This window comes from Sparus aurata, chromosome 17 (assembly GCF_900880675.1).
Source record: "Sparus aurata chromosome 17, fSpaAur1.1, whole genome shotgun sequence".
Lineage (NCBI taxonomy): Eukaryota > Metazoa > Chordata > Actinopteri > Spariformes > Sparidae > Sparus > Sparus aurata.
In genome coordinates this window covers 28,663,063-28,690,079 of record NC_044203.1, presented here as the reverse complement: position 1 = coordinate 28,690,079, position 27,017 = coordinate 28,663,063, and the positions used below count along the sequence as shown (strand labels likewise).

The 27,017-nt window shown below is 42.1% G+C and overlaps 2 protein-coding genes and 1 long non-coding RNA gene across 5 annotated transcripts in view; 1 reads left to right on the top strand and 2 right to left on the bottom strand.

The window, feature by feature from the left end:
* Nucleotides 1–1,335, bottom strand: part of ago3a (argonaute RISC catalytic component 3a) — a 34,640-nt gene extending 33,305 nt beyond the window's left edge. For both annotated transcript variants that reach the window (XM_030393773.1, XM_030393774.1), the window contains exon 1: nucleotides 429–1,335. In XM_030393773.1, the coding sequence (XP_030249633.1) occupies nucleotides 429–447 (19 nt within the window). In that variant the 5' untranslated portion in view covers nucleotides 448–1,335. The remainder of the gene's footprint in view (nucleotides 1–428) is intronic.
* A 1,207-nt stretch (nucleotides 1,336–2,542) lies between these two features.
* Nucleotides 2,543–23,256, bottom strand: ago1 (argonaute RISC component 1). 2 transcript variants are annotated; one of them, XM_030393303.1, is made up of 19 exons: nucleotides 22,745–23,256; nucleotides 18,890–19,076; nucleotides 15,305–15,425; nucleotides 14,108–14,289; nucleotides 13,377–13,513; nucleotides 12,902–13,036; nucleotides 12,594–12,705; nucleotides 11,329–11,476; nucleotides 11,108–11,227; nucleotides 10,889–11,011; nucleotides 10,615–10,748; nucleotides 10,154–10,338; nucleotides 9,840–9,999; nucleotides 9,433–9,523; nucleotides 7,064–7,258; nucleotides 6,782–6,916; nucleotides 6,578–6,679; nucleotides 6,262–6,461; nucleotides 2,543–5,329 (listed from the first exon to the last, which is right to left on the bottom strand). In XM_030393303.1, exons 1-19 carry the CDS (start codon nucleotides 22,767–22,769, stop codon nucleotides 5,221–5,223), a joined length of 2,601 nt encoding a protein of 866 aa, XP_030249163.1. In that variant the 5' UTR covers nucleotides 22,770–23,256; the 3' UTR covers nucleotides 2,543–5,220. The 2 variants fall into 2 exon arrangements, with proteins under 2 accessions (XP_030249163.1, XP_030249164.1); XM_030393304.1 differs by having other exon boundaries at nucleotides 12,594–12,681; nucleotides 22,745–23,254.
* Nucleotides 7,253–17,386, top strand: LOC115567078 (uncharacterized). The gene is made up of 2 exons (XR_003981130.1): nucleotides 7,253–7,759; nucleotides 7,840–17,386. It is a non-coding gene; the product is annotated as an uncharacterized LOC115567078 (long non-coding RNA).
* Nucleotides 23,257–27,017: the final 3,761 nt, after the last annotated feature.

Sequence of the window (27,017 nt, the reverse complement as noted above, 5' to 3'; positions counted from 1 at the left end):
TTTTGCCCCAACAACACTAATACAACGAGTAAGTATGGTGGGAGTCTTCCTGGTAATGCAGGGGAATACCAGACTTGACCTCAACACCTGCTCAATACAGCCCACACACCTGGATAACGAGTTCGAGACAGTCTTTGTCCTCAATGCACTTGGACAATGAACGATCACGACAGACAAATATGTTGCTTCTCATTCCAAAAGAAGCCGGTCTCATATGAAGGGGGGAGTACATCAACTGTGACTCATGTTATGGCAAAAAATAAAAGACTCCCTGGTTACAGTCTAACGCCATCAAGCTCCACTCAGGGATGTCACATCCAGCCATCATCCCCCTCTCTCATCCCCCCCGAGGGAATGTAACTTCCACCGACACATGTAATGTAAACCAGACGACAACTTAGCAAAGAGACATGACCGGATTGATTTACCTGTAGTTCCGATTTCCATTCATGAGGTCCCTGCCCGGTTCACTTCCCGGATCACAGTTGTCAAAAAACGTGTGGGACTCTTCCTCCGTTCAATCCGGTGTCTCCTTCAGCGGTGCACCGCCTCTGCAGCGCTGAACGGTCAAGTCCCGTGGATGTCTGCTGGTTCTCCCCTCTCTCCTTCTCTCCCTCTATCCCTCTTCTCTCTGCGGGCTGTCAGATAGGGGCCCTTCGGTACGGTCGTCTCGCCGGCCGGGGGTCTCCGGCGTCCACCCCCCTCCGCACACCGCCGCTTCGCACACGGTCAACGTATCCAATCGGAGTCCGCTGCCACGGCGAAGGCTACTGGTTGCTGTACGCGACCCTGTGGCAGTGAAAAACCCGCTAGTTAGCCACGTTAGCTCGCTAGCCAGGCTCGGGAAAGTGGCAGGCACGGATGAGAGGAGCTGTCAGGATATCATCACAGCGGGGTCAGCGAGTCCAAACGAATCCCTACCGACAGCTGGGCACGAACAGAGACGACATAAATTCGTCTCCGCGACACGGCGAGCGTCGGAGGTAGCTGCGATAATTAGCTAGCCCGCTAGCTCGGCGGATGGACAGTTTGGATTCTGACAAGACGAACGGCTACTTTTATCGCGTTAAAAACAGCCGCCGACACGGCCCCGTTCCTCCAGCACCATGTCCCGACGACGTCCTCCCCTGTAAGTCGTGTCCCGGTGATTAAAAACAGCTGTCAACGCCGGGCAGCGTCCGCCGATAAGTGTCGGGGGTTTTCAGTCTGGTTGACAGATCAACTCTGCGGGGCTTCGGCGAGCCAGCTAAATATGGTGAAGTTGCCTTTCTGACACCGACAGGAAGAGGTGGGCTCTGTGTCACCGCACGTCAGAAACATCAACTCCGCCTTCACCTAAAGGTAAACCCTACATTTACAACACTGGGGCTGCATTCATGGAGTCACAGATTACAGTGGATTAATTTGTTCAGAACAATATATGAATTGTTGGTTAGATTTGTGTTCAGACTGAGAGTTTGAGCCCACATCTCCTCTGCTGTAATGTAAAATGTGTAAATGTGAGTTCAGTCTCGTCTTCAGCTCCAACTAGTATTTTTTGTTTATTAGATTAAAGGTGCACAAGAGAAAGATCTTCATTGACTGAAATTTTACACCTGAAACAAACTCTTTGTTTTCATGACTGAATAAACTGAACATACAAACTGACCTTAAAGGACAACAGTTTCCTAGTTTTACTTTGTTACATGTGGCGGACCCTGCCACCTTTCTAGCTTCAAACTGTGTTCAGAGGACCTTTTTTTTCGTTCCTCGCTTATTCATAAATAGTTCTGTATTCATATTATTGCCTCATCAATAGAGCGGTGTAGCAATGACATGTTTTTCGTAGGCCAACACGGAAGTTACCTTCACCTTGGTTCCCCTCGACAAAAAGCCTGTGTGATTTTGGAATTGGATTTTGGTTTATTGCCGAAAATAAGGTGTGTCAAACACAAGTTTATGATACTTAAACGTTCTGTTCAGTGAGATAATCTTCACAGTTGAACAGACAAACACAGATGGACCGCATTGTGGTCGCATGATTTAAACGTCACCACCACTGAGCGTCTTACTACACAATTACTGTACACATTTTTTTTAATGAACCGATCAATCTACAAGTTGTAAAGTTAGATTTGGAATAGTTTGTAAACAAAGTCGGCCTGTAAAGACGGACAAGTGAGTAGATGAGTGTCTGTGTTCTGTGTGATGAAGCTTTAATGCCCCTGATAACTTCTGTAGTCTCGTTTAGACACTTGTTAGCAACTGAAGATTTTGAGACACTTGGGACATTTAATGATGTACAAAATGTTTACATATCTTCATTCATATCTGATGTAGCCACAGACCTTATTTCAGGCATTTCCCCGAAAACGTATTCAAAGAACTCAGACTTTTGAGAGGAGGGAGCTACACCACTCAAAGTTGTAAATATTAAAATTCTGAGTTTGAATTTTTTTCTTCAAAAAGGACACAGCGCCCCTTTTAAGTTAAAATTCAATTCGACAGCACAGGATTAAAGTGATAAGCTAGTAAAAGAAAAGAAACAAACAAACAACAGGCGTAATAAAAAACAATTTTATTTTCTTTAAAAAATAACCCGCCCCAACAGAGTTCCCATACTATCACATACAGAGCCAAAATAATATGCTTCCATGTCCTTTCATTCAAATCTATTGGGAAGTGCTATGATAAGGACTGTTCTTGATCAGTGGCTTCAATATTGCTTAGTCAGACAGTGAGGCTGTGTGGAGAGGAGTGGACTCTCCAGTGTCCACATGATGCATTTCCAGGGTGACTGCCATTTCGTCTCCCCCCTTTGCAAGGTGCTTTGTGGCTTCAGTGAGTGAAGAACTGCATCTGGTTTCAGTGGTGCTGGGAAATGCCCCTAGACTGATTTTTTTTTTTCTTATTATTATTATTTCAGCACAGAATGAGGGATAGAACACTGACCCCAACTGTGAAAGGCCCGGCAACTGGTGAGCCAAAATACATAACAGGTTAATATTATATATTTATATATACAAATCACCTTGGACACAATGAAGGATCAGTAAAACGGTGTACAAAGGCATATTGATTATGCAAGTTAATAAACATGATTTAAAAATCAAACTCATCTGATCTCTTATCTTTTGATCCCTTTCAGCTCAAAGGGGCTTTTGACCATCAGACAAGATTTGAGGCGCTTAAAGGGCAACTGAGGTGGAATTTTGAGACCGTCTCCACAGTGCCCCCTTGAGGATACACTCTGACACTAGTCACAATAATCATAATAATCATAATAATAATAATAATAATAATAATAATAATAATGACAAAGGAAAAAGCAGTCCTTATAACCATTACACAATCGAGGCAAAACGACTGACAGGCAGTGGTGAGCGCAGTGCTCCTACCGCTACGGAAACCAAAATAAGGTGGCTCAGAATATCCAGTCATAAAAAATAATCACATGCATTTTTTTCATCAATCCAGAAAGTGACTAGATGTATAGGCAGGGCATATTAAGTAGTAGTAATAGTGGCCCACCCTGTCCAATGTAGCAATCCCCTATCTGTGCCGCCCATGCACACAGAGCACCAATGGGGATTGGCTAACACAAGCTAGGGGATCGGGGCAGGGGATGCTTCATATGTGCGATGTTCAAAAGTTAGAATCGACATCAAGGATAGAAGGTGATGATGGAAAGGGAGATGAGCGGTAGTTTGGAGGGATATAAGGGGACAAGTGCATTTGAAGAGGTCGGTCTCTACATGCTTAGAAAGAGACTAGGAGGGCAGAGATGTGTGTGTGCTTCTGCTATCCAGGCTATGAGTTGTAAATGCCTGCAGAGGGAAGAGCTTCGTGTAAAGAAAACAAAAAACGGGGAGAGGTGCGTGTATTTACGCAAAGACATGCGTGGGTGGAAGTTTTGAGTGCACTGCATGGCGTCGTCTTCACTGATACCTGTCGGAATGTGCAGAATGATCGGCACAAGGTCAATTGCTGAATGTGAGTTCAGCTTTCGCAGCACTTAAGTGATCACAGACTTCATATTTGCCTGCATTCAAATCTACAGAGGAGTGTTGACCTTGCCTATTGCCTTAGTTACCTCTTTGTTCTGAAAGCTATGCGAGTGCGGGTGTGGAAACTTCGAAAGAAGTCCGTGTCAAGCCTGGGGACCAACAAGTCTCAGCATTTTTGAAGAAGGATAAAACAATAAGTAAATAAAATTAAGAAAAAAGTGCCTCGTATATCCTAAAAGAGCATTACAGAAATAAAAAATTATCTTCCTGTTTAAGTGCCCCTTCCATTGGTTGGCATCACTTTTGGCTGGTTAATAATGCTGGTTTAGGTGCATGGGGTGCAAGTATATTTGATACACTCTATGCAAATGGTCCCTCTATTGTTATGCTAAGCTTGCCTCTATAGGCTAAATCTCTAAGGGACTGGCCGACCAGCACAGAGAGTGCGGCAGGACTTCTCTCCTGTATCTACGATATGCTACACCTGTTCTTCCTGTCTGCTAATATATAGACCAGAGGGCTAGCCTCACATGTACTAACAAACTCTTATGTGCAGGACTGGTGGCACCTACATGCTAACACTAAGTGCTAATGTACCATACCTCAGACTCCTCAAGGCTGTTTAAAAAAATAACATTATTCAAAAAACATTAAAAACATGAATGTAGTTCATGACAACGTTAAAATGATACATGTACGTGTGCGTGCCCAGTACCACCCTTCTGGAGGATCCCCATACTAAGGGGCTTGGAACACTGGCATCCGGCGTTCGGATGGGTAAAGAGGCAGCATCGTGGTGGCAGTTAAAAAAGTTCTTTGTGATTTTTTTTTCTTTTTCTTTTCATCGCCTTTTTTCCTCCCATCCGTATTGCATACTTACATACACTGGAGTGTGAAGGTAGCGTACAATACAATTACATAATAATACCCAAGTTTTAAAAATTCAACATAAAAAGAGCAATAGTCCTCGTAAAATAAAAACAATAAAATGACAATAATAATAATAATATTCATAACCTTTTGAGTGCATGAGGCTGTAGAGTCTGCCTGTGTTTTACAGGTGAAGGGCCTTGTGTTTCTTCTTGAATTTGGGTGAATGACTGGCAGGTCTGTGGAGTATGCGTGGTGGGCAGTCATTGGGAATAAGGGATGGGGATGAGGTGGTGGCGGGCAATGTGCTCGCTCAGGTAGAAATGAGGTGGGAGGGATCAATGGTGGTGATGGTTGGAGGAGCTCAGGCGAAGTACATGGTCCTCAGGGTGTCGTGGTGAATCTGAACAGCTTTGGCCAGCGCCTGGGGGTCCCGACCATTACTCTGACCAGACACATGGCTGCCCTCTCCACTGCAGAGAGACAACAGGGGAGAAGTTACGGAGCGAAATTCAGCGACACTTTTTGTTGATGTTAGTCTCACTATAAAGTCTCAGGCTTGGGATCCCCCACATGGAATCGCGTCATATACAGACAATCTGGCAGTTGTATAACTGTTACATTAAGACTTATGTACTTTGTGTGATGGTTTTGAAAAGTACATGTTTTTAACTATTTTACTGCTTCTTAAAACACAATCAAAAATGAGGATTTCCGGACGCCGTTTAGCTCAGTTGGTAGAGCGTGTGTCCCATGTGCCGAGGCTCTGCAGCTGACCTGGGTTCAACTCCCGGCCCGGGTCCCTTTGCTGCGTGTCACTCCCCCTCTCTCTCCCCCTGTTTCCTGTCATATCTTCAGCTGTGCTATCAATAAAGCCATAAAAAGGCCCAAAAAATACTTAAAAAAAAAAAAAAAAGGGATTTTCCAATTGTTGTGTCCTGTAGGTCTGGGTGATATAGCCTTAAAATAATATAGCTATAGTTTTTAGGCTGTATCACGATGGACAATTTGTATCTGATATTTTGAAATTACACTTAAAACACTTAAGAAATTTTAGGACTGAGACACAAAATCAAAACTCATGATATTTTTACCAAAAACTACAATTTGTGACATTGTTGTAGGGCTGACTATTGGTACCTTCATAAAATACTAAAACAACAAAGGGTTTTGATAGAAATCATCAGTTCAAGTCCTGAAAATGACTTTACCATAATGTTGCCTTTAAACTAGAAAGTCAGCACCTTTGCATAAAAATATCAACATTCTTAGATGATACATAGACTCATATCATAATACCAACACAATATTGCTACACTGAAAAGCCCCGATGGGAATTTGGGGAACTAAAACCAAAGTCACAATCTATGAACATATATGCTAAATCTTACATAATCACACTCACCTGTCATGTTCTTTGTCCACCAGATGATAGCGGGCACGGAAGGCCACGAGACGAGCATAGTAGGCTGGCGCAGGGATGGAGACTGAGCGGGTACAGCGCACGTAAGTGTGGCACAACTGGTAAGTTAGAATCTGCAACTCATCAGCCGTGAAGCGATTGTCGTCCCATAAGACGTAGTAATGAGACGGTCGGCTGGTACCCTGCAGACAGAGACGCGGTAAAAATGAGATGAAACACATACACGATAAATGGCTATGTAAAACAAACAAATTGGATATGTAGGGCGATATAAACATTCTGTGTTTGATATTTTTACTTGTATGCCTGCATGGCTGCACAGGTAGAAGTCAAACTCAAAGGGATGAGTGATGCTGGTGTCCACTGTAGTCCCTGCAGGAATGTTGCCACTCTTCCCAATCTATCAGAGGCAAACACAAGATGATAATTATCAAACATATGTATTAAAAGATGTGGGTATGAAAAGAGAACAAATTATTGTGTCAGAAAACAGAAATCTCACCCGTTCAGACTTGTCAGCACAGAAGAGGCGTGTGTGGTGGCGTTTCTGCACGACGATGTAGGTGATGCCTGGCTGATAGTCCTTCTCCAACTTGATGCAGGCGTCTCTGATGGCCAGGAGCTCGTAGTGGAGAATCTACACACAAGAGCATTCTTTTTTAGCACTCAAGCTGCTTTAGTGAATTTTATAGACCAACGTTTAAAAGCACTTTCACATCATTATGCAAAAGTAATAAGAAATAATACATTTTCCCATATTTCAGGAACCAAAACACTATCTTACCTGCGGCAACTGTCCCTCAGGAACTCCATCTCTGTAGAAAATTATCCTTGTCGGCTTGAACCGGGTAGATTTGTAGAACTGAATTAGCAGCTCACGCACCATATACGACAAATCCTCAATGATCTCCTGCCTAGGTCTCTGGACACGCACTGTGGCACAGTATCTGCTGGGATGAGCATCCATACTGCCTACCACCTGGAAGACAGGGGAGGAAGTGATGATATGATGGAGAAACAACGAAAAAAAAATTTGTGTATTAGTCCTCAGTTGCTGCATTTAGAATAATCTGTTTACAAGACAAATACATGTTCCCAAGCTAAATATAAAAAATGATCAAATGATCTGTTATGCGATAGAAATCCTCCACAGTCTCATTTTGCTCTCACTGTTATGAGTCGCTTGCCCCAGTGTGTACGTCTGCACCTTAGCATCCCCTACAGGCTGTTACTGGGAAATGTTGGATGCTCATCATCCACCTTTTATTTTTCTTCCCTCAAATCCTTGGGTTGCACTAAAATTGTAATATTTCACCAGTTTTTCTCGCCAGTCAGGAGGATCAGACAGACCCACTCTCCTCTCCCATCCTCTCCGTGTGTGACTCAAGCATTTGTCATAATTGCTAGGCAACAACGCAGCCAACCACAGCCGAGCTGGGGTCAAGGGCGGACGGGGGTTGACGTCATTTCCTTTTTGAACGTGAGTCAGTGATGAGCCATTTGTTTCCCTTCTTCCTTCACGAACTCCTCTCTTACTACAGTTTTTTTTTCTTTGTTCAGGCTCATTTATGGTGTATCCGAGTCAGACTGACGACAGACGGGTTTCATGAAACGGACTTTTAAAGCAGGGTGCGTCCGGGCCTTTACCATTGATTTATTGCATCAGAATAAGAACAAGTTGGTGCTGATGAAATGTTCTGATCAGCCAAAATACTTCAACAGTTCTTCAGGCTAAATTGCTTGGTAAGTGTTATGAACGGCTAGTGATTACACAAGCTGTAAATAAAGGCTGTGACTAATGAAAATGCCAAAATGAATTACAAATGTGCAGATACCCGATACAAGAGCCAATAGGTGATCTCATCCATCCAGCAAACATAAAACTATTTCCCTTCTTCTGTTGCTAGAATAGTCAAAAATGATAATGAATACTCATATATGAGCCACGTGCATTGACTTACTTACTTATTGATTTACTCTACAGTGTTTTAATTACCTTTTTTTATGTGTGTAAGATTAAAGCGCTGCTGCCTCAAATATCTACTTTTGGCTGTGGGATTCTTCTCTCTTAGCAACATTCATGAACACTGTGACCTGGCGCCGCTGTCACTGAGCAACCACGACCATGTGCGTCGGCTTGTCTATGACATCTCGAGGTCGTTTGCATTATTTCCATGCCCTTGTTGTTTTGTGATTTGCCTATAAAAAAGGAGTGTTCCTGACATCACAGCATCTGGACGTGTATACTTTTAACATTGTGTAACGATAGACTTATAAATAGATGACAGGAAAAGTTTTTTCATGGCTTTGAAAAGGATTGAAACACGGAGACCAAGGTTGAAAGATTTGTGTTGGACACCTTCCATTGCTCTTAGAGGCTACTATTCCCCAGGTAAAGGTCTAATCCACTTTTATTTTCCTTTTTAGCCATCTGTGTATCAGAGCTAACACAGAACTGCCGTTTCCAACACAAACAGATTGCTGTTTAAAATGCTGATTAACATGCTGATTAAAAGTGTATAAATGCATTACTCTGACTTGTTGGTGTATCTATATCAACGGCAGCCAACTGCCCTAAGCTGCTGTTCCTGTCATAAACTTGTATTATAGATGCTGACTTAAGAAAAATAAATAACCCTGACTATATAGATGTCTAAGGAAAATACTACTCCGATCCACTAGACAATCAATATTTACCTCAATATAATATAAAAAGAGATGAGAGTCTCCAAATTTTAAATTACGATACTGTCTCGCCAAAATATCTCGATTCACGATATTATTGTGGTTTGGGTTGGGGAACATGTTTTTCCTACAATACACAATTATAGTACGTAATTTCATTTGTATTTCATGTTGATCAGTAGCATGAATACATAAAGGAGTGACAGTTCCCTTTTTGACATACAACCCTTTTGAATAACAAAATAATAAAAATGTAGACAATATTTGCACAATGTATTGTTGCAATACATATTCCCACTGTTAAATCACCTGGATTTTGTTTTGATTGAGAGACAAAAGCACTCCAGTGTCCCCCACGCATTGACGCATCCTGCACACCCCAACTTTGTTGCGCAGGAGCTGCACATTCCCTTCCTTTTCCTGAGATTATGTTCAAGGTCAAGTAGTGTTTTATTAATGAAGACTTACAGCAGTAATGGAGGGCTTCTTGCCATCTCCAGCAGGGGGGTGCGTGACATCTGCTCCCAGGAAGATAACCGGCTGCTGAAACACTGCTGACCTGAGTGAGCGAATGGAGGAGGAGAGGTAAATTACAGAGTTGCTTTTTGGGGGGTTGTGTTATCATCACAGGCTGAGATGAGTCAATATACAGTTTATAATTTAGCAGGACTTGGTTGGCTTCAATGAAACTGTAACGGTGTGGCAAAAGGAGACCAAATAAAGGACGATACAACACTTGCATCGTAGGTGTTAAGAGATGATAGATTTGTAAATATAAACTCTACTTTTTTTACAATATGGAGGTTATAATTGTCACTGCTGTCGTGCCATAAATGTGTACAACTAACTGAAAAGCAGTCGAAACAAAAGCTTACCGTTGGTGAGGCACCAGGATGTTGTTGATGCCTCCCAGCTTCACATTGATCTTGAGGCAGAGGTTGGAGAGGGTCTGAGGGGACGTCTTCACCACGTTCTTCACCTGGACACACTGCGTGGCCATGCCCAAGAGCGTGTCCCCCACACGCTTTACTTCGGCTGAGGGGGACAGTTAAAAAATGGGCCATGAGGAACAGTCTGAGGACTGATGTAGCAGTTTCTGGAAGTTCAACTTTTTAACAATCTGTCTTGATGAAACAAAAAATATTAACTGAGAGTAGATCCAAGTCAAAATAATAGTGACACAGCCTACCGTAGACAGGGGTTTTTCCCGGCAAGATGACGATGATGAGCTGCAGTCCAGAGTAGGTGTTCTTCAGGTGTCTGAACATGGGCTCCACACTGTCCGCTCCCTGGGCATATTTACAGAAACACGGCTGGCCCTGAATCGGCATTCCAGCATCCTTAGAGATTTTACGCAGCTGGTCTGTAAAGTTCCTGAGAGGAAACCAGAGCAGTTCAGACAAAAGTCAGCAAGCAGTGACTCAGAGTTTCTCAGAGTTCTGTCTTTCACTCTATCCCCCCTCTGTCATTAGGAAATATTGTTGATTATATTGAAATGAATCACCAGTTTGGAGAAACCAAATGTAGGCCACAAATAGTGCTGTGGATGCACATTTTGTCTCTTGTTAGCATCTAATGAGTTACCACTATAAAAATGCACAGCAGCCAAAGGATGTTCTGGAGAAAAAGTTAATACTCATTAGTACTTACTTGAGCACTTCTTCTCTGCACTGTTTCTGGGGGGCAAAGCAGGCAATCGCCCACACTTTGATCTCGATGCCGTTATAAAACTGCTTCCCTCTCATGTCCCACACACCCTGGTTGGGGGTAGCAATGGCACGGTTCTGTAGAAGAGAAGACCACAGGAGAGTAAGTGTAAACTAAATCAGGTCAGGACTACAACTTTGTGTGAAAAAATGCAACTGAAGGATTTTCGTTTGGAGTGTCCCTGCTGATTTTCCTAAAATAATAAGTGATGTATTACCCGTCCTCCATACTGCAGGATGGGGGCTGGAAGCACCCGGCCCGTCACCTCAGCCATGTCATCTTTCACCTTGATCCCAAACTCCTGGATGTACGGGTCCAGGTTGAAGTTAGCATTCTTCATCTGTGGAGAGTGAAGGACATGCATCATATTTCACAGAAATCACAGAGTCACACACTCCTGTGTAGCCTCCACCCGGCAGTTTTCTCGACAACTCACCAGCCTGCTGATCTCCTCCTGCCTGTCGGGGGCAGAGCGAGCTGTGGCTTTGATCATAGTGGAGGTCTGATTATCTGTAAGCTTCTTGATGCATCGTTGACCAGCTACAATGTTACATACCTAAAACGAGAAAATACAGAGTCATCAGGGTGCAGACATCAGTCAGATAAATTATGGGTGCATCTCAAAATGAACTCAGTTATCCTTGATTTCTTCCTCACCTCCAGGGGCAGGTAAGTGTGCTTCTGCTCCTGCCCCACCTGTAGACAGGGTAGGTGGGGGTATTTTAGCTGCAGGTTGTACTTCTGCTTGAAGTACTGGGCCACTGTACATTCTACTGTCTGCCCACTTTCGAGCTGGAGGGGAAACCTAGGAGAAAAGACAAGACACTTGAACTACTATAACATCTAGTGAAAGAAAACACCAAGAAGTTCTCTTAAACATTATGGTTTACAAAATATTCATCAACATCATCAGAGTGCCTTGGATTCTTTGTCTAACTGCCAACTAAGAGCATGGACTTCTATTACAAGTAACTGGACAGTCACTGTTTCTTAAACAAAATGGCTGTTTTATTTTTCTAACCAAACTCTTAAACTTCTCTTCTAAACGACTTTCAAAATGCATTCAAAGCTTAAAAAATACATTATTTGGGCTAAAATGCTGATGAGTACTTGTTTGTAACCTTTGTTACTATTTAATGTGGTATTTCTACCAGGGAACGATCCTAGGGGATTTTCCGCAGCAGAAAATCCCCTACCTGCCTTTCAACCACGGGAACTATTGATGAACATAGTTCTTCTATGAGAGCTCATGGTACCAACAAAATAAGATAAAAAGCAGGGCTCAACAATAAAGATTGCCCTTGGGTAAGAAATATGCCACGTTGGGCCAGTAAATCTAGTTGTGCAGAATGCTGAGTGTGTGGTACAAAGATAGCTGACAGCAGAGCAGAGAGTACATAGTGTGAAATTAAGATTTGTATTTGTATGGTTTTAAAATGTGAAAGCAATCGCTATGGCCTTGAATTTCATTTTGCTAGTGAGTGAATGAGAGAAAAAAAGCAAAGATAGTGAACAAGAGACACAAGAGAAACTTTCCACTCATTCAAACATCAGAATCATGCAACAGTAGGAACAGAGAGCAACTGAATAACTCTGTGTTGTTACATTCTCCAAAACTGGAATGTGCGAAGGAGAACGTGGTGATTTAGTTCCTAAAATCTGTTCCAGCAGCTCCTTAGCACCTGCACTCTTTGGTTGTAACAAGCTACAAGACAATCTCCAATGGCAAACATGGATTATTCAAGTCCGTATAGCAAATCAGGGGAGATCCTAATAATGTACTTGTATAAATAAAGATTAGTATAATTAACTGATCTTGTCAATAGCAATCATACATGCGGTTGGCTGCTTATTATAAGCTACTTACAAAAGCATCTGCCAAATTAGTGTCATATTTCATATAATGCCGCCGGTGTACTTACGTCTGGTGGCTGGCAGGTCGTCGGGTGACATTGCATACGCGATACTTCCTCTTCATTTGGCCGCAGTGGGTCACCTCCACCTTCAGGCCTTGTAATGACAAAAAGTGGGGAGCTAACTTATGAGTAATTAAAAGAGCGTCTCAAGAAATAAAGCAGCATTATCATGATGTCAAAATGGAGTCCTAACTTATGTTTAATGTCGAGGGAGTGTTGTAATGTATGTGGCAGGTGTAAAGTGAGCAAATAATCTTTTTTTTTTTAAACGGTGTGTTGTTTGAAAGGCAGTGTCCCACTGTCCATTCGCCCACCTTTAATCTCCTTGGTGAAGCGGACCCTTTGTGAGTCGGTGAGAGTCTTGGGCTGCTCGTCGATATTGCGAATGTCCAAAACCTCACACATGAACTCGATTACAGGCTGAGCTTTGTAGAAGGCCGTTGCGGACACTAGAGGGAGACAGAGAGCAGAAAAAAAGTCCATGCAAGTGAGACAAGACACAAGTTGACAAAACTTTTACGACACCATTTAAGTCATTTATCGGTGCGTAATTAATGTTATTTGGTAAAATAAAGCAGTCAATAGAAAGAGAAGCAATCTATAGTTATGACGTCGTAATCATGATTCTTAAAGTGATTGGTGGTTTAAATCCTCTTTTGTCCCAGAGTAATTTTATTTTACTTTTTCACCTTTTCTGTCTCATTGTTTCTGCCCAGTCATGCAAAGTCAGCAAAAAACAATGAGATCACTGACTGACTGCACACTCTCTGGGTGTCTTCAGTGACTCACCATCAATGTTAAGCATCATCTTCCACATGGCGGGGCGCACAGATTGGTGGAAGCCAAACCAGACTTCCCTGCCCCCACCCAGTGGGTGGTAGTATCCTTCAGGTGGGGAGAAAAATGAACGGCCCACTGGAGTGTACCTAATTGGAGGGAGTAGGGAGGGGAAAGTGATGAATGTGCAAAATTACTGAATTTACAGCATGATCTCATCGTGACTTCATGTCCAGTTAAGTTGAGATAAGTATGTAGAATTTTTTTAGAATAAGTCAACTCTTTGTGACCGACCAAGAAAAACAGGAAAACTAGCACGGAAAAATACCTAAAGTCATAAAGGAACAGTGCTGTATTTTTTGAGAACAGGCATGTGGAAAAATTTGGAAACATTATCACTGAACTGACTTCTTTTTTCAGGAGCATCTGTCTCTGAAATCCTTTTGGACCATTTTCAGGTCAAGTCCTCAAGCCAGTTATCATTATTCCGCTGCTCAGCATTGTTCAGTGGACACTTTCACACAGGTCTCAGCTAACAAGCATCTTTTGTTTACCGACTCTGACCCCTGGAGCTATGGATGGTCTGACGCAAGTGAATGGAACAACCCATTTAACCTCGCTAGACTGCACAGTTAGAAAATCAACAAAAAAGAATTTGGCAAAAGTGTGATTTTCCGAGGATGTACATGTAAATTATTTGTTGCAGTGTATGTGTTTGTGTCTGTCTGGTGCATGTCGTCTACCTCATAGAGGCCAGGTGGCGCATGGCCACGTCCAGGGCTTGAACCGAGTCGAGGGGGACCTGCAGCCGGCCGCTGACTAGAGTCTCCTGCAGCAGGCGCCATGACACTTTGGCCAGCCAACGGATGGACACCTTGAAGATGCGGTCCTTACCCTCACCTGGGATAGTTACCTCGAAATCCACCTAGAGAAATAAGAGGACAGAAAGGACGGAAAAGGAGGGGAGAGGTAAAGAACAAGGCTGCAGCAGGAGGACAACAATAACCAAAAGATGGAGTATTAGCGAGAAAAGCGGATTATGAGGTAGTGCAGTATACTGGAAACCCTATTTCGTAAAGGATTCATTGTTCAAGGAGGCATTTCTCTTTACAGTTGGGGCTTCCTACATACGGGTCAAAATAGTGCCAGCTAACAGCCTGGTTACCTAAAGCTGACGTGACAACAGCTCATGAGCTTGCATGGTTTTGCATGGAGTGATCAGTTAGTCGATTGGGAGAAAATGATTCGTCATCTATCTTAATAATTTATTATTTGTTTCAGTGATTTTTTTTAAAGCAACATTTCAAACTTTTGCTAGTTACAGCATCTTAAATGTGACTATTTTCTTTTCTATATTTAAATTATAAATGGAAAATCTTTGAGTATTAGACAGAAGAAGCAATCTGAAGGCATCAGTTTGTGTTTTTTTCACACTTTTAGATATTTTATAGACCAAAGGATTAATCAACTATTGATGAAAAATAATCAGAGCTAATGTTTTTGTTTCCATTTCCATGTTACTGCATATGCTCCTTAATATGGAGCAACACATTGGTCTGAGCCCTTGAAGACATTATTTGACGTACACTTCTTCTTAAAGCACGTAAGAAAACAAAAAACTGTTTTCACAATAAGAAATAACAGAAGTCAGAATTGTTCAAACAGTCCCACATTAAAACTAGAAGACTCCATCTGTAAGGTAACAATGTTACATAAAACAGTAGGTGTCCGTGGTTGTAAAGAATACTGGGTTGGACATATGTGCTCTGCAGGAGATAAAGTAGTGCCTTTATTCGTGGTTTTCAGATAACTGTTCCTCCCATAGAGAAATACCCATCCGAGCAGGGTTTAAGACTGACTTTATTGATCCCTGAGGAAAAATCAGTGATTGATTATGTCACTGTGCAAAAGTGCAACACAAAACCACTGCAAACATCTACCTTCTCACTCCCAATAGGAAGTGCTAGCACCGTGTAGATGTTCTTCTTGCCATCGTACACAGGCTTCCTGTCGCCAAAGAGCTGGGGCTTGAAGTGTTGCACCATGTATTCCACCACCTCCCTGTGGAGAGACACACACACACACATGCACACAAGATGAGATTAACATGCACCAGAAACAGAAGGAGTCCCTTCAAATTTAACCCATCCTCTGATCAGGATGCTCTATTGTGATCAGGACCGGGGGGAGCAGTTCTCAAGATGATGGAATATTGATCAAGCAGGATACAGCTGGTGTGGGCAATATTTCATGGTCACAGGGGGAGTGGTGAGGACAAAAGGAGTGAGGGTGTGTGCAGGGGGCCACCTTTCAATGAACGGTGCCTTGGCCTTCAAATAATGTGGGGGATGAGGATTGGCTCTGAAAAGAGAAGGTCAAAGGGCTCGACCTTTGCATGCCTTCTTGAAACCTTTGTCTAAAACCCTAAAAGCAAAAGAGGCTGATGCTCAGAGAGCCCCTCTGGATGTTGGAGACGGTGGTCCCTAACGCATGCACGTTTCAAGGATCCTGCTTAGGAACTTCAGGTTTTCTGAGCAAACACAACTCGAATACCAAATAGAGTACCGATTTGTATATTTGTTTCTGTATCTCTTCACATCCTCTCCTAGAAAAGCTCTCTAGACAACGTTTTCCTTACTGCTGAGATCTTCCATGATTTGAACAAAAGATTGTTTGTTAAATCAAAAACAGAGGGCTATATGAGGTCACCAGCACTGGGTCGGGCTTGTTTTTAAAAAGACAGAATAATCCATTTGTCTCAAGGAAACATGCAAAAAGTTTATTAATTGAAGCCGCACAAGTCTGAAGAAACTGGTGGCAATGCCATTGTTGAACTATCAAGTCTTGATTTTAGAAAAATGAATAGCTCATTGGTTATATGCCCCGATAACTTTCATTTACATTACCAAATTCTTCTTTAAAAAGGGTTCATAGTTCATTGGATCACCGCCCCTGCTTTTCATTTCGATGATTAAACTGAAAAGTCATTTTGATAAATCTTTTTATTCAAAAATGGAAATAGTGACACCCCTCATATATAGCAATCACAGAAAGAAACACAAAATATCTATGATAGGGTGACCTATTAACCGCTTAGTTTGACTAATTAGAACCAATTGGACATTTTACAAACTATGGTTATCGGCGGAACTCTGCTCTGATGGTGTTCAGCGTTGTCGGGATCCTACCCAACAAAATTGCTCCCATCTTTTTACAATTAGTTTGATTTTAAGTTTCAAAATGTATATACTACTTTCGGTCAATTTTACTTTGTTCAGTTAAACATTTATGCAGTTTTTCCAACAAAATAAAAGCTTGTTCATTAACAACTTTTTCTTGCAGGGGGGTTAGAGTGTGATATCAGTCTATCAATCGAATATTGGCTTTTCCTCCTCCAAACCAGTTTTATTTTATCAGCCTTGAAAAAGATCACTTGCTCTACCTCGGTCAAGATTTCTAGCTTGAAAGACCGATTCTCACCCTTTTACAGACTGTCATTCTAAATGATTATTGATGATTACCCAGAGGCACAAGGCTATTAGTGAGACACACTGGGACAGTGACACAAATTGGACTAGTGCCAAGAAACGGACAAACAAAACAAAAACAGCCTATATTTATTTCTGCTTCTAGCCTGTCCCTGATACCTCACCCATGACTCTACACAAAAGACATGTGGAACATGATAGCCCGTCATATTGTTGTTGTCACAGTCATCACAGTGTGACACTACAATTTCAGTCTGGAATTAAAGGCAGAGTAAAAGAAAAACTTACATTCAGTGCTTCACAGAAGGATAAATTCTTCTGGATCAAACATGAGCTAACAAATATGTATTGTGTGGTGTGTTGCTGTTTTTTTCTGAAGGCAGACAAGACAGTCTTTTTATTTTTCTAAAGAGACCGGCTCTCTGGAGAGGCATGACAAACGTCAGCGAGGCAGACAGACACCACATTTCCCCCCCTGAATTTTGTTTATGTTCTGTTTGATGCTTGGATTAAAGTAATAAACGTGACAAATCACCACCATGGCAGCTCTTTTGTGTTTATAATTTCTTACAGCTGAGCAGAATATTTGGATTGGCCCACTAAAAACTGTCAAGGGAGTAATAGCTCCATTAAAAAGTGAAAAGTGAATGAAGCACACAGAAACTAACACGGCAATCCATGTAAAGTTGCCACAAAACCAGAAAACAAAAGTTTGATTCTAGTATTAAAAAATGATACATCTTTTCATAACACAGCAAAAACAAAAATTTCCTAGTCACACACAATGTGATTATTTTTCTCTTTTACCAGCACTATTACAGAAAAGGCACCAAGCGCAAACACATCACATTTGTGATAATGTTCAGTGCAGCCTTAGGTTGAAAATCTGACTGTAGATCTTTCTTTCAATACTATCAACTGTATATATTGTACTATTTTGAACAATTGGTAAAGAAAAAGTCAAAATCAATACTTTTGACAATCTTAAATCCTTGCTAACTTGTATATGGACTGAGAACCAAAAGAAGACTCTTCACTCTCTTCACTATAAGAGAATATTGATTGATCACCTTTTTTCTTGGTGGACTGGTTTATATTCTATTCAATAACATCCTCAGGATCCTGCCTCATATTGGTGACTTCATCTAGATTACAACACAGCCTTTTTTAAATAAGCTGCATCAGGGAGCAAGCGGTCAAACCATCCAATAAAAGGGCCTCTTCAAGCATGCATAAACACCAGCCAAGGTGAAAGGGTCAGTTAAGTTAGATCCACTTTTGACTCCACCATCTGTCCAGTCCGGTCACTCTGGCACAGCTACTGCAGCGAGAGAAGGCTTCCTACTGCTTGATGTGATCTCATACGCATGCATACTTAAGTGTTTGCCTGATTCTGCAGAGACTTTTCTCACATCCAAGAAGGCATAAATGCATGTCCTTTAATATAAAGCAGGAATGTAATGTCTGAAGTTTGGAGAATTTGATTATTTATCTGAGAATATGGTGATGAGGTTGAGTTTTTTTTTGCCCTTAATTTGAGCAACATACGACTAAATAGCTACTTCAAGTGCACCCCAATGAAGTATTTGTTTTCCTACCCAACAGAGTTTCATGTAAAACATGAAGCATGACCAATCGAGGTAATAGTTGAGAGCTCCACTTAAGCTGTCTATTATTTTCCCCACCCCAAAACATGATAATCAAGCTGAATAATAAATAGTTGTTACAAAGAATTACATTTAAATCTCAGCTGCATTGTTCACGTTCAAAGAGGCTGTTGCTGCTGCCTCCTGAAAGACTGACAACACAGTGATTACCAGTGACTGTTGGGCTTTTATTATCCAATTTCAAAACTGTTCCACACTGCAGGCATTTCAGCTGCTTGTTGACTTCTTAAAATGCACGCCTCGCTGCCACAAGTTCACCATTTACGACACATGACAACTGACAGGTACTGATCTTTCAGAGTAATGTGCAACATCACAGACAAGAAATACAAGATGAAAGCGTGACCGCTGCCTTCACGTGTCTTGTTACCTATTGACTCTCCGTGGGCACTTGTCGGGCTTAATGTCCACCTCATAGTGATAGACGTCCATCTTTGGGATCTCCACCTCAAAGTAGTTGGCCAGCAGCTTGATGGGCTTGCCCACGGTACCCATGCCTGGCCGGCGGGGGGCATGGAACACCTGCTGCAGGGGTGGGGGGAAGACCCCCATGGGCACTGGACAGACAGAAGATAGGGAGCAATGGGCAGGGACAGGTGATGGGGGGGAGGAGGTAGCAATGAAAGAAATTGGATGTGCATAAAACAACAGTGAGAACAGAGGAAGAACAGAGGCAGGGCATTGGCAGAGCAGGCGCACAGGAGATACAGAGCGGTCAAGAAAGGAGGTGTTAGGGGAAGCGGTTGTGGGCAGAGGGCGAGAAATATGGCATAAGTCGGGAAGGAAGCGTAGGCAGAGGCCAAGACGACACGATAGGTGGAAACCAGAGCGAGGGGCAGGAACAGGAAGATGTGAAAACAGAGAAACAATGAGAATGGAACAGTTAAACAGCAAAATGTGCATTTGGGCCGGGGGAAAGGAAAAGAAGTATGTTATATAAGTGGTGAGATAAAGAGTGATGGAGGATATTGGTGAGGAATAAAGAAAAGGAGAAACAACCAGATTAGGTCAGATGAGGGGGGACAAGGGACAGAAGGGGGGAGGATGACAAAAAGAGAAATTATGGAGGGAGAAAAAAAAGGAACAAGTTAGGAAAAAAATGCCTCTTTATGTAGCAAAGTAGCAAAGATTTCTGGATAACTCATCTTGTGCATCTGATCACATCCCCTCTATACAGATTAACAGCAATTATGATAATTGATTGATTGGTTGAGAAATTCATCAAAAAAAAAGCTTTTTCCAGCTTTTAACATTTCAGCTTGATCTTATAGATTAGAGCGATATTGAAAATAATCATCAGTCGCAGCGCTGAACATATTTTCGCTTTCAAAATAAGTTGTATTTCTGAAACTTTATTCATCCAACGCACACTTCAAATGTCAGCCCACAGAATACAGAGATCTCACTGCTAAGTGACTATTAGTGTCCACCCTAGCATCTAGAGCTGCAACGTTTAATGGATCAGCCAATGGAAAGAAAATAAGTTTCCAACCACTTTGAGTGAAGTCATTTTGCAAACAAAAATCTCAAACATCTGCTGGATCCAGTTTCTTAAATTAGTGAGCACTCGCTGCTTTTCTTTGTCATTTATTAGAGTAAAAGAAGCGTCTTTGGGTTTTTGATGCTGGTTGGACAAAAGAAAATGTCACGATGGGCACTTGTGTCTGATGAGCATTTTTCACAATTTTCTTTGGACTTTTTATCATCCGCAGTAAAACTACAGACTAATCATTAAGAAAAGAACCGTGAGTAAGAAAAGAACCGCGAGTTGCAGCCCTACCAGCATCATGGCTTCAAAACAAGTCTGAGCCAGTCAGGAGGTGTGTTACAGATGGGGGTCCGAGACTGGGTGCTAGATGTGAGGCTAGCTGTGACTCCTGCCTGAGAGGGGCCCAGTGCCTTAACCTCTTGGTCCCCAGAGACCAGCCCTCCTCCACCACAACAAAGACCCCAGCTGCCCTGCTCCTCCGTCTCACACTCACTAATACACGGGTGTGTGACGGAGGGAGCGCCCTTGCTACAGCAAACGCACACACACACACACATACACACAAACACAGGGGGCCCCCTCTACATTCCCAGCCTCACCATGGAGACACCACGGCAACACAGCATTGTCATGGATATCAGGGGACCAGTGTGTGTGTGTGTGTGTGTGTGTGTGTGTGTGTGTGTGTGTGTGTGTGTGTGTGTGTGTGTGTGTGTGTGTGTGTTAGGAGATGGGAGGAGGCAGGGTGCTGCTGTGGTCATGCTGAAGAGACCTTGGCCTTTTTGGACCTGCTCTGAGCGTGTTCCCACATCGGGCAAAGGCGCCTGTGTATCCTGAAGTGGAAAAGCCCGGCTTTAAATAGCTACTGTGGAAATCCTTGGGTCAAACATGCTACGCCATCAGTCTTCAGATGATGCCAAACTGACGGGAGGAGTAACTTTAGCCATAAAACACACAGAAAGATGCTCTTCTTAGCACGTGTGTGTGTGTATCCATGTTTGAATCACACTTATCTACAAACAACATAAACACAAACACCAGACATGTGCTGGCCACACACATCCTCTCACTATGTGCAAGAAAGCATGTATGTTTCGTGAATAAGTGAGCGTCTGGGGTGCGCTGTGATCGTTGCACACTCACACAATGACACACACACACTTCGCCCTCGTGCCAGTAAAGGCAGATGGTGAGAAGCGGAGCCAGCGCTCACACATATCCCGAGACAATAGCAGTCTTTCCTGGGCGGTAAGTCTTAACGCTGAGCTTTAGTGCTGCATCACAACATGAGGACGCTCACCACTTACTGTCTTTACAATGACGTTACAAACAATAAGCCCAACTCACATGGGATCGACTACTTTAAAGTTATATCTGGGGGAATACGTACATTTTTGCACACTTTTGGTTCTTTAATGGCCTTGGTGGAGGCTTCAATGCAAGCCATTAAAATCTCAAAATGAGTCCCAGTAGTGGATGTTTACTGGGAGACCCCCTTCTCTCATCAGGCCAATACATGAATGAAAAGGAACAGCCAATTATGCATCAATTGTTTCGGCCAAACTAGTTGGCTCTCTGGTTAATTGGCTGTTGACCATGAGCTAAACATGGCAATCAGCTCAATCTTGGAAAATAGCACGTTGAATAATCACACTTCAAACACAAAAGCGACTTTTGAGATGAGGGGCCCCGGGGGCCCTTCATCCATCCTAAAAAATAAAAACAAGCCTATTCAACTGAATTCAAGGCTCAGTATCGAGATTGACAATGTAATTTCAAACTCAGGCCTGCTTGTGCAAATAGAAACCGCCTGAATATCCGACGAGTTCACAACACCACCTCAGTATGAAAGAAACTATTCAATATGTGAACCCCTGTATACAAAAAGTACAGATTCAAGGCTGGATTATAAATAGCAGGGTTCAGCATTTTCAACAATAGATGGACTTCAGACCTGAGCATAAAGTTGGACACTATCTAGTTTGTGCTTTGACTGGCCTCCCTTCACACCTCGGTGTCATCCAAGGAAACGGCCAAATAAACATCAGCACTAGCACTGATAAGTGCTGATAATGAAGCATGGAACCAATGCAACACATTGCTTATGCATCTAAGTCTTTAGGTCTATAAACTGGTTATATCACCTCTAACAACAGCAGATTTGCAGACATCACTGAGGATTATTTTTGGTTTCACATAAATAATTCATGTGCAGATGTTAGGCCTGTGTCCCTCATGTGCGCATGTAAGGTGTAGACATTAAACACTCTTTCAGCAACAGTAAGCTGTCAGTGAAAGGGGAGGCTGGTCTGCTGTGTGGGGTGCAGCCAGCTGCTGCTGCTGCCGCCGCTGCTTGAAGGCGGGCTTCACCTCGTCCCTCCTCACCGAGATTCCCACGACCTCCCTGCCCCCGCGCATGGCTGAGGACATTGTGAGCGCTCAAAAAGGCTTGTCTACAGCTATAAATCCGGGGAAATAGTATCTTTCTCCTCGAAGTGCTGTGCGTGCAGGCTGCGAGAGGGAGCCCCATCCATCTCCCACTCCCTCTTCTGTTCACGTTGCGATGCAACAGACGGCGTTGTCACCAAGCCTGCCCGTACATCCCCCTGACGCTAAGGCCAGGCGACGGTGCCCCGATTTTTATAACCGCCGTCTATGTGTGCACCCATAACTATTCAGACTGATAGCATGTGAAACCACATAGTACAAAAAATGACTAAAAAAAATTACACCTACCAGCGCCAGACGGTCCCGGCTCCATCCCATTCACTTAGCCGCGCGGGTACAAGCTAGCTAGTCCGGGGTGCTGTGGCCAAACCGCCGGCCCCTTCAGGCTGGAAGCGTCTCAGACTTCCAGCCCCCTCCTCTCGGCGTGTAGTCTTCTCCTTTCTCGGTGTACCCCCGCCCCCTGCCCCAACCAGAACCCCCCAGACCCGCAGAGGAGTTGAGGCTAACGGCGATAGCTGCCAGTTGCCAGTCTGCCCGCTGACCCTGGAGCTGGTAACGGCAGAGCTGGACAGAGAGACGGTGTGATTTCTAACGGCTCTTCCGTCGCGCGGCGGTGCGGTCCCTCCCGGCGCCGTTGATTTGGCCGATTGTCCGCGGCGCTGTGATTTCTCGTCGGTCTGTTGTGCTCCTGCTCACCGTTCAGGCAGGATTCTCCAGCGGAACAAAAAAGGCCAGCCCCTCACCCCGAAAAATCCCAAACTTCTTCTTTGCCATTAAAAAAAGTGCATTGGAACTGTTGATGAACTTGCTGTCACACCCCAGAGGCCGACAGCGGTACTGCACTGCAGATATGCAAATGTAGACAAGTGTGTTCAGAAGCTGATGGAGAAAACAGAGAATTATGAAATTATTAATCATGTGAATAACAAGAAACAGAATATATAGCCAGAGAACTGGAAACAATTCCGTATATATTAAAACTAATTATATGATTATGAAATATTATGCAACTTTCCTCCCTATAATTAAGGTTTGAAGGCGCGTTATGTAAGAATTTTTCCATTTCATTTCACTTTAAATGCCAAATCTATTTTGCATGAAGAAACAACCTGTCATCCATCAGAAACTGTGTGAATATCAGAGTTTTCCCTTTTTACAGTGCAGAAAGACATTCTGCATCCATTCAGTGGACACCCCTCAATTTTATTTCAACACAGATGTCATATATGTTTTCTTTACTAAAGGAGATTTTTATTATCATTATTATTTCTAAAGGTACTGCAAAGGTGGTAAAACATATCTGTTATTTTTTTATCGAGAAATAGTACTTGTATAGCCCAAGAAAGTATCACAAATGTGCAGAAAGTTGTTTTGAATGCAGTTTACTGAAGGCACGTCCAATAATAGTCAAATGTGTGTGTGTGTGTGTGTGTGTGTGTGTGTGTGTGTGTGTGTGTGTGTGTGTGTGTGTGTGTATGTGTGTGTTTGTTTGTTTTGGAGTCTGTAACTGAGTCTGTGGAGTTAACAGGAGGGTTAAACAACACCAACACTTCCCTGGTTATCTGAGCTCCCCGTCCAGGCAGAGTCAGCTCAGACGACTGCTAGCTGCACGGCTAACTTAGCTTACTAGCTGATGGAAGCTACAGTTAGCAGCAGTAACCGGCTATGTTTGGAGTGGGAATTCAACAGGTGGTCAATTCTTACATAGAGCACCTTTTGGTACATACAAGCTATCTACAGTGTTGTATAAAGTACCCGAAAGTCATTCTTGAGTGAAAGTAAAGATGAAGTGCATGTCAAAACTTTACTTTGGTAAAAGTGAAAGTCATTCATACCAATAGTAGTTGAGTGAAAGCCTAAAAGGATCTGATATTAAAGAGAATTAAAGGTAACTTTCCAGCAAAAAATAAACTTAAGTTAAAGGTAAATTATACATATATTTACATACATGCATTTACTGTATGAGTATGAGTAGATTGATTTTCAGCCTGTCCAATGATCTGATCCAATATTTAGCATTTTTCTGATTATTGGAATCAGTGTATATTTTAATCAGATTTTAGATCAAATAAGTAAAATAAAAGAAGTAACTAGTAACCAAAGTTGTTAAATTAATGTAGCAAGTAAGAAGTACAATATAAGCCTCCAAAATGCAGTGAAGTTGAAGTATGAAGTCGTACAGTCACCTCAGAATTGTACAATACTTGAGTAAATGTACTTAGTTACTTTCCATCACTTCCTATTGTTCCTTTTTTGAGGGCATATTTATTTTTGTTAGTTTTACAAATATGTTTTATTGTCATCTGATTGTTCTTATTAATTGATATATTTTTTTTTTAAATCACATTTTATTGTTGTTTTATTGTTTTTAGTGAGATTTTGATTTCCTTGTTTGTGTGTTTGTTTGTGTGTTTGTGTGTTTGTTTATTTGTTTGTTTGTTAGGGGATGTTCTTTTACAAGCACACTTCTTACATCCTTTAATTCACGACACACTGTGGGGTACTTTGAGTCAAACATATAGGGTATAATAACTATAATATGTACACACTCAGATGGCACCACAAAGTGGCAAACTCATTGTATCTTCCACTCTACAGAGCGTATGTGAGTCATCCAGACACTCGAGACTGGTTGTCTTCATATGTATCTAACAGATCCTTCCCTGCTTCCATTAAAGTTTTATACTTGGTCCCATTCTTTTCTCCATATGCTCCCGTCTGCTCACATCACCCAAAAAAACGCAAGCTCTCTTTTTGTTGTTATGCTAATGAAATTCAGTGATTGACGTGATCATTCTTCTCCTAGGACTGAATTTTCACAGCAAACTACTCGACCTCAAAAAACTGTCTTCAGGACATCAAATTCTGGATGGCTAAGGAACTGTTTCTATCTTAATAAAAATGTCAAGTTATTTTATTCGACTCACAGTTTTTAAACTCTTCATGTTGCTCACACACACTGACATGTACATTCACACAAACATTCACTGGGAGAAATAACATTGTGACATAGAAATGCATAACAAGCTTTTTAGAATGTAATGGTGATTTTCTTCATATTCGAAAATCCGATGCTAACTTCAGGGTGAGTCTACAAATTACGTCATTGCTATGCCACTCTATTTTTTCTTTAATTCTTTATTCCACTGAACTCCTGGGCATAGTTAAATTTATTTTTATTTTATCTTATTTCTATCTCTATATCTCTTTTTTGTTTGATTTTTTGCATCTACATGTCACTGTATGTTTTACTATGAGTGCAAGGCAAGCTGTTCAAACATGTGGGATTAATAAAGTTCTCTGAATCTTACTAGATCACCAGTAACCTCTTGGACTAATTGCACAAGAAAAAGTTATAATTATGAGGTAAAAAGTCAAATTATATGATAAATGGATCCAAAATGCACGATAAAAGTCATTGTTATGAGCTAAAAAGTTCAAATGATGAACTAGAAAGTGGAAATTGAAAGAGAAAAAGTCAAATGAAATGATAAATACATCTAAATTATGAGATAAACATCAGAGGGAATCACAACGATTGTTTCCACAGTTGTAGCAAAAATTTCGGCTGGCATTTTTTCCAGGACCAGAGCGAGAATTACTGCTGTCTGTTACACCTGGAATGTGCAGCTCCTTGCACCAGAAAAACCCAAGATTGAAGGTTATACCAGGAACAGATTGGTAATTTCGGACCTTTCTTCCAAGAGCAGAGACAGAATTGCTGTTTTAAGTTTGATGTTGATGTTTAAAGAGCCAGAAATTCAGCCACACTGAAGTGCAGTTTGACTTTCAACTGCCAGAACCCAAAATGTGGCTGCGTGCAGGACTAGTACAGGGATCAGAGCTTTATTTGCCACAAAGAGATAAAACTGTTTCCTGAATCGATTAAACGATCACTTCAAATGCTGATCATGGTTATAAAAGAATCTGATCAAAAACTGCAGCTGATTCTTGAAGGACCCACTGCAAAAATTGCAGCTGTTTCATCTGAGACAAGCGAAAGAAATACTGCTGTTTTTGTTACCTGGAGTTCGCAGATCCTTCCATCATCACAGCCAGAATTACTGGTCGTTCTTCCAAGAGAAGAGAACAAATTGCTGCTGAAATTTTTAGTAGAGTCACAAATGGCGCTGGAAATGCAAATAACGCAGCTTGTATTTCCAGAACCAGAGCACAGAGTTAAGCTGCTATTTCCAGGACCAGGAACAGGGATTTAAGCTGCGTTTGCCACTTTCTGACAGAGAAATAGAAGTGCTGTCTAAATCAAATGAACAATCAGTTCAAATGATGTTCCTGGTTTTTCAAGAAACACATCAAAAATGTATGCTGATCCAGAGGTAGCGCTTTTGTATTGCAGAACAAGAGCAGTTCCTCCAGGACTACAGCTGTTTTTTCCAGAACTACAGCTGTTTCTCCAGGACCGGAGCTGTCACTGCAACTCTCCATCAGTCAGTCAGGAGAGAAGAAGCCTGCAGCAGGAGTGTAACAACATAGGGTGGCGTAGGGATGAGCAACTGTGGGTTTTCTTTCTCCTACATAAATAAATACATTTTCTCTTAAG